The following is a 12281-nucleotide window of genomic DNA, read 5'->3' on the forward strand; positions in this document are numbered from 1 at the left end:
CGGATAATTAGAGGTCTGCTTTCTTTAACTAAACACACTTTCAAATGCCTGGTTACAGAATCCTTGCGTAATATTTAAAGATAATTTTTAAGCCTTTTTTAAAAGACTGGTAAGTTAGAATAGACTTTTGAGAAGCAGAACAATGCCCGAAGTATCCTGATGAGCTTTTATTAAAAATAATCTTCCTACAGTAGTAGCAAAGTCAAGTCACCACTTGTTGCACAGCCTTCTTCATCAACACCATAAATTTGATCTTTTCTGTTCCTCTAGTGATCTGCATTATTGGATGATAACTGCTCTGCTTATGAACACAAACGCAGTTTTGACCATGAAAGCAATTTTGAAGCAGCCAAAACAGCTTCACTAAAAAGGAAATCACCTTTCCTTCAATGAAATCAACTTTTTTTCTAAACCTTTACAGATGGTTATCATTCCATGCACAGTTGTCAGATCCAGAAACTTCTCAGTAAGAGAACCAAAAGCTGCTGAATGACACATTATAAGCACGATTTGTGATGCTCTGCATGCAGTTCACTTTCTAAGACTTTTTGTGCTGCTTCCATTTCCGAATGCAATGGGTTCAAGATGCGTGATGTCTGGTTCCCAGCTATGCTTCTATCTGCTGGATGTCATTATGCACCGAAGATTTATGTTCAACTTCAAATCAAATGCAAGTTTCACATCCTAAGTAGGGATGCCCACAAACATATTGTTCTTTGGAGAACAACTCTCTGGCTCCATAGATATAACTTGGACAGAGTAGTTGCATTCTTCTGCAGCCCATGCCCGATCCAGATCCACAAGCCCCATACACTGCTTTCCTAAAACGAGAGCAAAGGAGAGCATGGAAACTCCAGAAATGTAGAAACATTATCAGAAGCGTACACTTCGATATTCAATGTTAGGAAAACACATCAGGAAATCATCTAAAAAAAAAAGTTCCAAATGTACTTAAAAAAGCCCTATCTTACTCTGTTTTACTTCAAACAGACAGTCATTAATGGCTCTAAATCACATCTGTGACTTGTAACCCTCATTTAGCAAAGATCTTGAGGATTATCAGCTCTTTATAAACTCACAGAAAAATCCATGGGTTAATGTAAGAGCCACAGGAAGAAAAAAATGCCTTTTCAGCCTCAAAGCCAATGATCCTACACCTTTTCTTGATCCTGACAGAATTGTACAGTTAAATATATTTGGTGTCCAAGATGAAGGGAAGAGACAGGAGCACTCATTCTGTTTACCATCGGGATACAAGTCTGGCATTCCGAACTATCCTCTGGAACTGCCTGCCTCTCTTCCCTGAGTATATACCTAGCTTGAGTACCTGTATCTTTACAAGCCCTGGTATGCACTCGTTAGGTGCCCGCATAAGTTTTGGGTAGGTGGCACTAACATAGAATCATAGAATAATTAGGGTTGGAAGGGAACTCAAAGCTCATCTAGTTCCAACTCCCCTGCCATGGGCAGGGACACCCTCCACTACACCAGGTTGCCCAAAGCCTCATCCAACCTGGCCTTGAACACTTCCAGGGATGGGGCATCTACAACTTCTCTGGGCAACCTGTTCCAGTGCTTCACCACCCTCAGAGGGAAAAATTTCTTCCTTATATCCAATGTAAATCTCCCCTCTTTCAATTTAAAGCCATTTTCCCTTGTCCTATCACTACATGCCCTTGTAAAAAGTCCCTCTCCAGCTTTCCTGTAGGCTCCTTTAGGTACTGGAAGGCTGCAATAAGATCACCCCATGTATGTACATGCTCCTTAGTATCCTTGGATTCAGAACTGCTGGTGCATATCACATTTTAATACTGTACTCAGTCCAATCTAGTCTGTCTTTCCACAGTGAGACGATGGCCAGAAGTATTTTCTCCTTCTCAGCTGAATTCCTTAGTTACAAAAGAAATTCACTACTTTGGCTTCGCCAACATTATGACATTTGGACTCCATCCTGTTGGTGACTTGGAATTTGAGAAGGGTAGTAATTGGGTAGGAGACAATTTAGAGATACAATAATGAGGTTAGGCCTGAAAAAGAACTTTCCAACTCAGGTACGGATTTATATGTTGCAGGGTCAAATTATCAGTTTATATAAACCAACGAGAAGAGAACTCCATAAATTCATTCTTGTAGAATTATTTTCTACATTTGTGGTTTCATAGAAAGTCACCTTCTGCGGTTGGTTGAACAAAATGGCACGTACACGCCCCTGCCACTGACAGCAACACCATTATTATTCGGCGTACTGACTCAGAGGAGGTTGGGATTGTCACAACTGGGACCTGGTTCCCCAGGTGCTCTTGGAAAAACGGTGTGAAATACATGGAGCAGTTCTGTGATCAGACAGAACAGGTCAGGAGAGCTGCAGCCATGTTCACGAAACCATTCAGCGGTGTTTGCACTCAGCTGCCATGACTGCATACGGTGGATAAAACACACACGTCCAGTGAAAATGGGAAAAACAACTTCGCTCATTTAAGAGGTAACTGCTGTGTGTAGCAGAACTGGGTTCAACTGCTTATTTTTGTGTTCACGGATATTGCAGAAGGTCGTGGTAACTCCCTTCAAAAATGTGTCGTTTCAGCCATGACAGTCACAGACAGAAATGCTGGACTTTAGTGCTTTGGGGGCTCACAGGTAATGAAATAAAACAATTTGTCACTTCACTGAAGCTGCATAAACCCAGCGGTAATTGCTAAAAAACTTTACAATACAATCCTAAAATATTCAAAAAGTAGGGGAATGAGTGATTTTGCCACCATTTACAACAGAAAAGTCTCCACATGTTCAAGAATATTTTCATTAAATGAAATCTACACAGTTTTCTCAATGCCTGATCATGCATTGCACAAAATTAAATTTAAAAAATCTCACCATGGCTGTAACACTGATCTGATTCAATCTTTAATTATTTCCAAGCAAAACTTAACAGTACGCCAACAAGACTCCCGTAAAACCAGTTTCAAAGCTGAAACAGAACACTGAAATGGGAATGATCTTCACTGAAACAGATTAGTATTACATGGAACTTACAGAAAAAATAACATTCTTTGAAACAGAAAAAGCAAAGATGCTTCCTGTAGGGGAAGGGAGAGGAATAAGATTTATGATTGGCTTTTTGTCAGGGTAAAGCACATAAAAGTTAAATTTGTGGGGAAAAAAAATGCAGTTTCAGAGACAGAGAATAGATAAAAGTTACAATCTTTCAAAAAGTTTTTTTTGGGTCCTTTTCCAATTTTTAGGCCACCTGGCAAGCAGCAGGAGACAATGTGGGGTGCTACAGCAGTAACTGAACACTGCCCTTTTTTCACCTTTTTTTTTTAATGCTGTGATGATTGCAAAAGGGCTTACAAATTTATTACAAAATACATATTATCTCAGAATCTGTATTATTTTCTTTTTCTGCAGTGAGTATAAGAAATACTTCGAATTCTTCAAATGAAGCTTTTAAAAAACATTATGATTATTTTTTACTACTGCTTTAATATACTTTCTAAGTGTTTCTTGTGAGCCAAGAAGGCACAGTTGTATCCTGAGAGTTTGCAGACCCTTCTGTCTTTTCTGACCTGGATGCCAGTTTATAGCTTCCATCAGAACATTAATACCAGACAGAAGCACATTATAACCTTTATTATGTCAAAGAATACTAGAATACTGCACTTAATGAAGAAATAGCTTTGCTTATTTCAAATATTTGACGTGTTACATATTTTGCTGTCCTTCTGAGTAATGAAATTCCCACGATCTTAATGATAGCTTCTCGGATTTCTTTTCCTCAGAAACCATTGACACCCAACCAAGAAATTAAAATCTCAGGGATCAACTGACTTTGGCTGTTAATTGCACAGGAATTTCAGAACAGCAATGACTACTGAAAGGTAAAAATTGAGTCATGAACTGCTGTAGCTATAATGTAAGTTTCCCCACAACGGGAAGGCTGGTACCCCAGGTAAACAGTAAGCCAAACTGTGTTCTTGGCAAGGTCTTCAGATTATAAATATTATTCACTACTTAAAAGGAAAAAAAAAATCCCAGAAAACCTTCTGTTTGTGTTTTTTTTTTTTCTAAAATTAAGATGATGATCCTAATAATGAGGTGGGCCAAATAGGTCTGTAAGTTCCTAAGCTTGCCTGTACCAAAGCTAGCCCAGCATCTGCAACTTAGCCTTATTGTTTCCAGCTGGCATGAGATGTTTGTCCTTCTAAGAGAGTTATCACCAGCGGTTACAAGCAGGACAAAGGGTGCACACTGAAAATCACTACTATGGATAGCCTGTGCCTTTAATGTAAGATAAACCGGCAATAGCAGGACCTTAGCAAACTTTACAAAGACCTCATTCTTTTCAGAGAATGATAAGAGAGAAAAAAAAAAAAGTGAAGCAGCAAAAATCAGTAAAATGCAAACTCTCTACCTCATATTGAAAATTCTGAAGGAAGAAAAGAGTTTCTATACCATAGTTCAGAACAGTAAGAGGCAAAATGTGAAGAAACTCAAATTTTTCAAATGTTATGTGAAGACAGCAACTTAATGCCCTGTTCATCAATGTCCTACTTCTTCTTTGATATATCAAGGTAAACACATTACTGAGATAGTTACACAACAGCTGCCGAAATTCATACCAATTAGCCTGCGTTCAGGTGGAAGCTGGACAGCTGTCTGATCTGCAAATCTGCAAAGGATCATGTGCTCCTAGAACAAAAAAAAAAGTAAAGAAATTAGGTCTAGTAGCATTTCCCTCTTCCAAATAAAGAAAGAAAAAACTAATTAAATTATTAAAAGTATCAAAAATGCTATCATGTTGAGGATCATATTTCTAGAAGAATTATCTGTGTGCAAATCCTAGTTTTGATACTGCTTTGGTTTGTAAATGTGTGTAAATCAAGTGTTTGTAACCACGACCACGTTTCTACTCATGAGTATTTGTTTCTTGCTAAATTTTCTCTACTTCTCTGCAGCAGTTGAATGAGACGCAACGTATAGAAGATAGCACTCTTCAAAGACATACTGCAGACTAATTTTGCCATCAATTACTGATGAGCAATACAGCCTTCTTTTAGCACAGTCATCATAGGGCAGCATGTCCACATCAATAAGTGGCCAAGATAAAATTCTTAAAACAGGTGATTGGAACTACTGCACATTTCTCCCAAGCAGTGATTTTGAATCCCAGAAGAATCTCCTTGTGAGTCAAGCTGCCTCTGCTCTGCCAGATCCATTCAGGATCAACCCAAAAGATCCTGAAAGCAAAAAATACCTGGCTGTGAACAAGAAAGTTTCCTACATCAAAATAAGCACAATTTACTTCTAAACTATCCCTGTTCCACTTCAAGTTTCTGCAGAGGCTTCCACAACAGCTGCTGTTCATTTCTTCCTGTCTTGTCAGCCAGGGGTATGGTGCAGTGGAGAGTTAGCCCCACCACCTTACTCCCCGCTTAGATCACTACACAAGCAGGCAGAACCCCATCCTCATTTGCCTTCATTTCACAAAAAAACTGAATGAAATCCCATCTTCATAGTAAATCAAGATGACAACTCCCTCCACAGTACGCTCCATCCAATTCATAAATTTAACAGACACTTGACCATAAAAAAGTTTCCTCACGTATTATAAAACAAAATATTTGAGTATCAAGTAATATTATTACTTGATATTCAAATATTACTCATTTAAATAAATTTACAGTATCCTGAGGTAGGGATATTTGTTCCCTAGTACAGCTCATTCACATGAAGGTTTCAGCAAGCAAAATGAGAACGTTACATATGTTAAGTCCTAAACATGTTCTGCCCAGTCGGTTCATTTCAGATGTGGCTATTTTTGCAGTACCAAAGAGCTGAAAAGGTTAAACTCAGATGTGACTACTGGAGAATGGCTGAGGAGGAGAGCCACAGGCAATGAGGTTGCTGTTGGGAGAGAAGCAGCAGTGATAGGCAGCTTGGGGAGAAAAAGAGGGATTCAGAGGAGAGGGAGAAGATCCAGATTTGCACAGAAGCCCCACTAGCCTTCAGGCACCCAACACAACCCGGCTCTTTGCAACACCAGGTTTTCAGCTCATCTGACTAGATGAGAGGGAAGGCAGCCTCACCACTTATAAGACCTGAAAATGTGGACGGACTCTAATGCCTTGGCTTCTTACAGAGATGATCCAAAAAGTTAAACTTGAGCCTGTTATGACTACCTCATTTTCCTCATTTAATGACACAGTCATTAAATTGTCACATTCCCTGTTGGCAGAAATACGAAAAGCATTTCTGAAACAATGAAGGTAGTAATTATAAACTGCCCAAACTTTGTGTGTGCATAAACAGTTAACTTGCTTCCTAGAACATCCACACCTTCAATTCCTATTAAGTTCTCAAAGCTGCATGTGCAAAGTTACTTGGTTTTACTTTCCAGTTCTCCTAAAAGGAGAGTGTCTTGACAAAGAGAGTCTCAAAACGTATCATAGTAGAAATCTACAGCTATCATAACCTTATTCTTCCTTGCTATAAGATAATGAATTACAGCATAATGTTCTCATCAAAAAAGTTTTGGAATTGCCAGACTTCTGGATGTCTTTTTAGATCTCACTAAAATGAAAGATAAGAGAAATGAATTTAAAATGGGATCCGGAGCGGGGGGTGACACAGGCAATGTCTGGCTAACACATGGCAGCTCTGGCTACTAGCCAATAACCTGTAAAAATTTATTAATATGAGATACAAAAATGCATATAGCTAGCTGTATAACAGAAGTTATTTATAACTAGGATTATCTGAGGCACCAACCAGCCTAGACCGTTTGTACAGACTCTTACATTATTAAAAGCAGCAATATTTTTTTTGCATTGTCCTTGGCCCCTGTGCTCTTGCACAACACAAAAAACAAAATGCTGGAACCTCTATAGCATTGATAAACCCTGTGATTTAAACCTCCATGGATTAACAGATCAAGAAAAAAAAATCACCAAGTTTTAATGAGATTATACACGCTATCCTAATCAAGGCATTCTTAACTTTATAATTCTCATCACGTCCCTCTCTACTGTTAACAGGTCTACTTTTAACAGTATGTTAGCAAATAAATAAACTTTTTCTGAACTGAAAGTGGAGTTCTTCATGATTATGGCTGAGAAACGGATAAATGTGTTGAAAAGAATGTTAAATGACGGGAAAAAATACTGGCAGGTCCAAATCCACTCTGCCACTTTAATAATCTCAATCTGTGGACATTTATTTCCATGTAAATTAGTAAAGTGTACAGAAACCAGACCGTCATGAAGATAAGACTGGTGTATGACCAGATAATTGAACTTCCCTACAGAAGATGGCTGAAAATTTTCTGAATTTTTAAAATGCTCTCTTTCTTGAGGATTAAAAAGGATAATCTCTGTTTTCCTGCTACGTATCGCACCTTTGCTATGCTACTGTCCCCCAAAAATATGTATATTCAAAATACCGTCTCTCTCATATTTCTGTTACAAAGAATTATTGTGCATCACCAAAACTCATTTTCTATATTGTAAACACCAAGACCCTTGTCTAGTATGGTATTTGGCACGTAAACTTAGTAAAGTTTCTATATAACCTTGCTTCTCTCAAATGGAAACATTTTCTTTCCATGCCACATTAAGTGCTTTTAACCTTCAAATTTCTGGTTGCTCATCACTAAGTAGTTTAAATGTACCAGACAAAGATTAACAGATCAGTACCAGTCGTCTCCTGCCCATCTCTCTGCTTTTGTCCTTTTCCACTCCCCTGCTATCTGTTATCATCCTGTGGATCTGCGTGCCTCATTGATTCTTTCTCCCACTTTTCTCTCAGACTATCTCCACGCAGACCCTGGCTCCCCAGGGTCAAAACACATTTGAATATTTCTGAAACAATTTTGAATAACATTGTTAAAACAATACTGTATAAAATTCTTGCTGATGAGTATAAGCTCTTCCTACTCACTATGGCAAATCTTCTAGACGTAAGTTAGAGGGAGAAATCTAATTCTAATTAGATCTAATTCTAATTTATCAGAAAATACCTATAAAAGCAATAATTTTACCTAAAACATGGTCAGACATTTCCACTGTATAAACAGTTGTATTTTAACACCTAAATAAATTGGTATCCTGTAATTGTTATCTGATGGATGTCGAAGTATCTTAGGAATGGCTCGCTTATACATTATGATTAACAAAGTTCTTTTGTGGAGAAACTATTTAATTGTATTGAAGAAAAAAGCCTTAACAAATGGATGGTGCAAAGAAAGTAACAGAATAACATGTGCACTACTAATGAACATTTCACATAACACATGCTCCTCCTTGCAATTAAAAGATTACTGCTTATATTTCATTTGATAAGAAGACCCAGTGAAATGCAAGAATCTGCACATAACCCTCTCCCCTGCCCCCAACCCTTTTACATACCTTGTAGGACAAAATATCTTTGAACTGATGACTGAAAAAAAAAAAAAAAGATTAATTCAATTAACATCTGAAAAAGCAGCAGTGGAAAATAGAAGCAATCATTACATACTCGAACACATTTTAAAAAAATAGCAATATCTGTATCCTACAGAAAGGCATTCAAAAAAACCAGAAACCATTACAGTTCCAGTTCACTAGAAAGGGAAAAGCATATTTAGAGTCATCTTTTTTTTTTCCTATTGCTTTATTCCTAAAAATTATCTCTTTAAATCATTATACATGCTAACACAGATTTACTGGTGTTTCCACATTGTCATATAAACAGTTTATATGATATGTTCATATTATATTTATATATAATATTTATATTATATTTTGTTTGCATCATAAAAGTAAGGTGCCACTACAATGGAATTGAGTGCAGAACACAGGTAATATGGGGATATGGGCAGGCTATCATGTTTTATGATCATATGAAACAAGGAAAAAAGAAAAAGCAAACTCTAAAATGTAGCTTGAGCTAGGGTTGGTATGTTATGAACCAAACAATTTTCTACATAGGCTTATGATGCTGGATTCAAAATTTTAGCAAACACAAAACTATAATTCACAGTCTTGCAGCATCTACAGCAACAAAAGTTTCCTAACGCAGTGAGCATTTCCAGTCTTCATGATCTAAAAACATAACTGGTCAAAAGTTATGAAAAGTTATCAAACAGTATCCAGTCAATTTTAAAAGAAGTGAACAGAGAAAAGCTATAAGCCTGCTAACTTTAGAAGGCTTAAAATTTTACTGCCTCTTCCTTAAGAATACTTATTTGTTTTACTGAGTCACAAGAGAAGACAAAAAGGGGCACACACAAAGAGATGGAAGAATCAAATTGACTAAGAAATGCTGTTAAATGCAAAGTTTATCGAACTAACAAATTCTGTTTACTCTCCACGCAATTTTCTAACAGTATGCTTTGATATTATAGAAAAATATGAAAAATATTTAACATGGATGCATAAAGGTTTTTTAGATTTGTTGATTCCTTTTAAGACAGCATGTTTCAGTTTCTTATTTCAGCAAATATATACCTAAGAGAATGTTCTAATTCCTAGCAGAATTAAATTGGATTCATCTTGGACATCCAAAATGCAAAGCTCAGCTATATAAAAAAAACCCACAACCCTCTTCCTCTATCTAGTTCTGCCTCAAAAAGTTGTTAGCCTCTTATGTTGTGCCATTTTACGCTTACCTTTACATTCTATTTATATCAAGGCACCAAAATTCTTAAGTCTAAAATATATAATTCATAGAATCATAGAATGGTTCGGGTTGGAAGGGACCTCAAAGATCATCTAGTTCCAACCCCCCTGCCATGGGCAGGGAAATCCTCCATTACACCAGGTTGCCCAAAGCCTCATCCAACCTGGCCTTGAACAGCTCCAGGGCACCTCTCCAACATGGCAGATTAAAAGAAGACAAAATATCTACACATTCCATTGAAAAAGTATTAAAAATATGAACTGAAATACAGGAGAGCTTGTCTACTTGGGAAAAAATCAGAAGAGTTTCACAAGCAGTAAACTGCAGTATAAAGCAAACCCCATGTCTTTTAGCTGATTGCTTACATCCTTCGCCAACATTAAAATGTGAATTCCCTCTCTTATAGTAATTTTCATAAGTTTTCTATGATGTCTGTGGTTTCAAGGTAAAAGGTCTGTGTATTACATAGATCCCCACATACTGCACTACTATACTGATGGTATAAAGTCTTCAAAACTATGAACGGACAAATCCAGAAAAAAAACAACCCAGGAATTACCAATCTGTCTCCCTTTCAGGATGAGTTTGCAAAGTAAAACAGGAGGAAACACTTGCATTAGAACTGAACCAGTTTAGCCTGGGTGCTTGCAATGATCTTCAATTGATTAATTCTATACTCTTTTTAGTATTTTCTTCCTTCATTTCAGTTGATATTTTAACGTCTATCTCGTTAGCTTCAGTTTACCTCCGTGGATATTTAAACTTCACTGTGTTTTGAATGAAGCCATAACAGCAAGGGGAGATGACAAAGGCTGCTCGTGCCTTGATGCAGTGCTCGATCACCATGTCTGTTGCCACACCACACGCGTGCAGAGCCACCTACAGTGTTAAAAACAAAAAATAAAGATGCAAGCAAATTCTTTAGAGAAATATTCTACGTACAATTCTGTTGCAGTTTTTTTTTTTTTTTGGTTGACTGAGTTACTTAAACACACGAGGAAGTTTTTGCAGCGAAAACTGTTATGCCAAAGGCCTGGTCCTTTGTTCCTCAGTTTTTCATTCCTCTCCCATATAGAATCATAGAATGGTTGGAAAGGACCTTAAGAACATCTAGTTCCAATCCCCTGCCATAGGGGTCCAGGGGAGAGACACGAAGATGATCCAAGGGCTGGAGCACCTCTGCTATGAAGACAGGCTGAGAGAGTTGGGGCTGTTCAGCCTGGAGAAGAGAAGGCTCCGGGGTGATCTTATTGCAGCCTTCCAGTACCTAAAGGGGGCCTACAGGAAAGCTGGAGAGGGGCTTCTGACAAGGGCGTGTAGTGATAGGACAAGGGGCAATGGCTTTAAACTGAAAGAGGGGAGATTTAGATTAGATATAAGGAAGAAGTTTTTCACTCAGAGGGTGGTGAGGCACTGGAACAGGTTGCACAGAGAAGTTGTAGATGCCCCATCCCTGGAAGTGTTCAAGGCCAGGTTGGATGAGGCTTTGGGCAACCTGGTGTAGTGGAGGGCTTCCCTGCCCATGGCACGGAGGTTGGAACTAGTTGATCTTTGAGGTCCCTTCCAACCCGAACCATTCTACGATTCTATGCTATTGGCCTTCTTGGCCACCTGGGCACACTGCTGGCTCCTATTCAGCCAGCTGTCAACCAAAAGCACCAGGTCCTTCTCCGCCAGGCAGCTTCCCAGACACTCTGCGCCAAGCCTGTTGCATTGCATTGGGTTGTTGTGACCCAGCTGCAGGATCTGACACCTAGCCTTGTTGAAACTTGTACCATTGCCCTTGGCCCATCAATCCAGCCTGTCTGTCGCAGCAGGAAGGCTTCAGGTGGCTCCAAGCAGACCAATGTTCTAATGCAAAGGCTTCAGGCTCTACTCTAAGGAAGGCCCACACTCCCCCAAGGCTCAGGAGGAAATGCCTTCCTTTAAGAGTAAACGCCCCGCCTTAAATAGTCAGGAGTCACATGGTTTGCTAGATGGGTCAAGGCTATTGGTCACTTGACCATCCATCTCCCAGAGTGATTGGCTGAATGCTACAGCACCTGTTTCAAGGTAACTTTCCCAGTGTAACGAGCTACAGGTGTTTCTTAGTTAGCCTGCATAGGGAAAGAACTTTCACAGGATGCTGCAGCAGCCAAAAGGTTTCTCCACACCTGTCCAGATCCTTCTCTACAGAATCTTCCTTCCCTCAAGCAGATCAACACACCCACCCAACTTGGTGTCATCTGCAAGCTTACTGAGGGTGCACTTGATCCCCTTGTCCAGATCACTGATAAAGATATTAAACAGAACTGGCCCCAGTACTGAGCTCTGGAGAACATCACTTGTGACCAGCTGTCAACTGGATTTAACACCATTCACCACAACTCTTTGGGCACGGCCACCCAGCCAGTTTTTTACCCAGCTAAGAGTACACCCATCCAAGCCTTGAGCAGCCAGTTTCTCCAAAAGAGTGCTGTGGAAAACTTTGTCAAAAGCATTACTAAAGTACAAGTAAATAACATCCACAGCATTTCCCTCATCCACTAAGCAGGTCACCTTGTCATAGAAGGAGACCAGGCTAGCCAAGCAGGACCTGCCTTTCATAAACCCATGCTGACTGGGCCTGGCATGTGATGGCACTCAAG

The 12281-nt window shown here is 39.0% G+C and overlaps 1 protein-coding gene across 1 annotated transcript in view; it reads right to left on the reverse strand.

Moving 5' to 3' along the window:
- Window positions 1–684: 684 nt before the first annotated feature.
- The window catches only part of GSTCD (glutathione S-transferase C-terminal domain containing), a 69996-nt gene continuing 58399 nt past the window's right edge, over window positions 685–12281 (reverse strand). Inside the window, exons 9-12 of the mRNA XM_086611981.1 lie at window positions 10400–10533; window positions 8403–8433; window positions 4620–4689; window positions 685–821 (exon numbers count right to left, since the gene is read on the reverse strand). Of these exons, the coding sequence (XP_086468107.1) occupies window positions 685–821; window positions 4620–4689; window positions 8403–8433; window positions 10400–10533 (372 nt within the window). The remainder of the gene's footprint in view (window positions 822–4619; window positions 4690–8402; window positions 8434–10399; window positions 10534–12281) is intronic.

Source organism: Tauraco erythrolophus, chromosome 5 (assembly GCF_009769465.1).
Source record: "Tauraco erythrolophus isolate bTauEry1 chromosome 5, bTauEry1.pri, whole genome shotgun sequence".
In the NCBI taxonomy this organism is placed as follows: Eukaryota; Metazoa; Chordata; class Aves; order Musophagiformes; family Musophagidae; genus Tauraco; species Tauraco erythrolophus.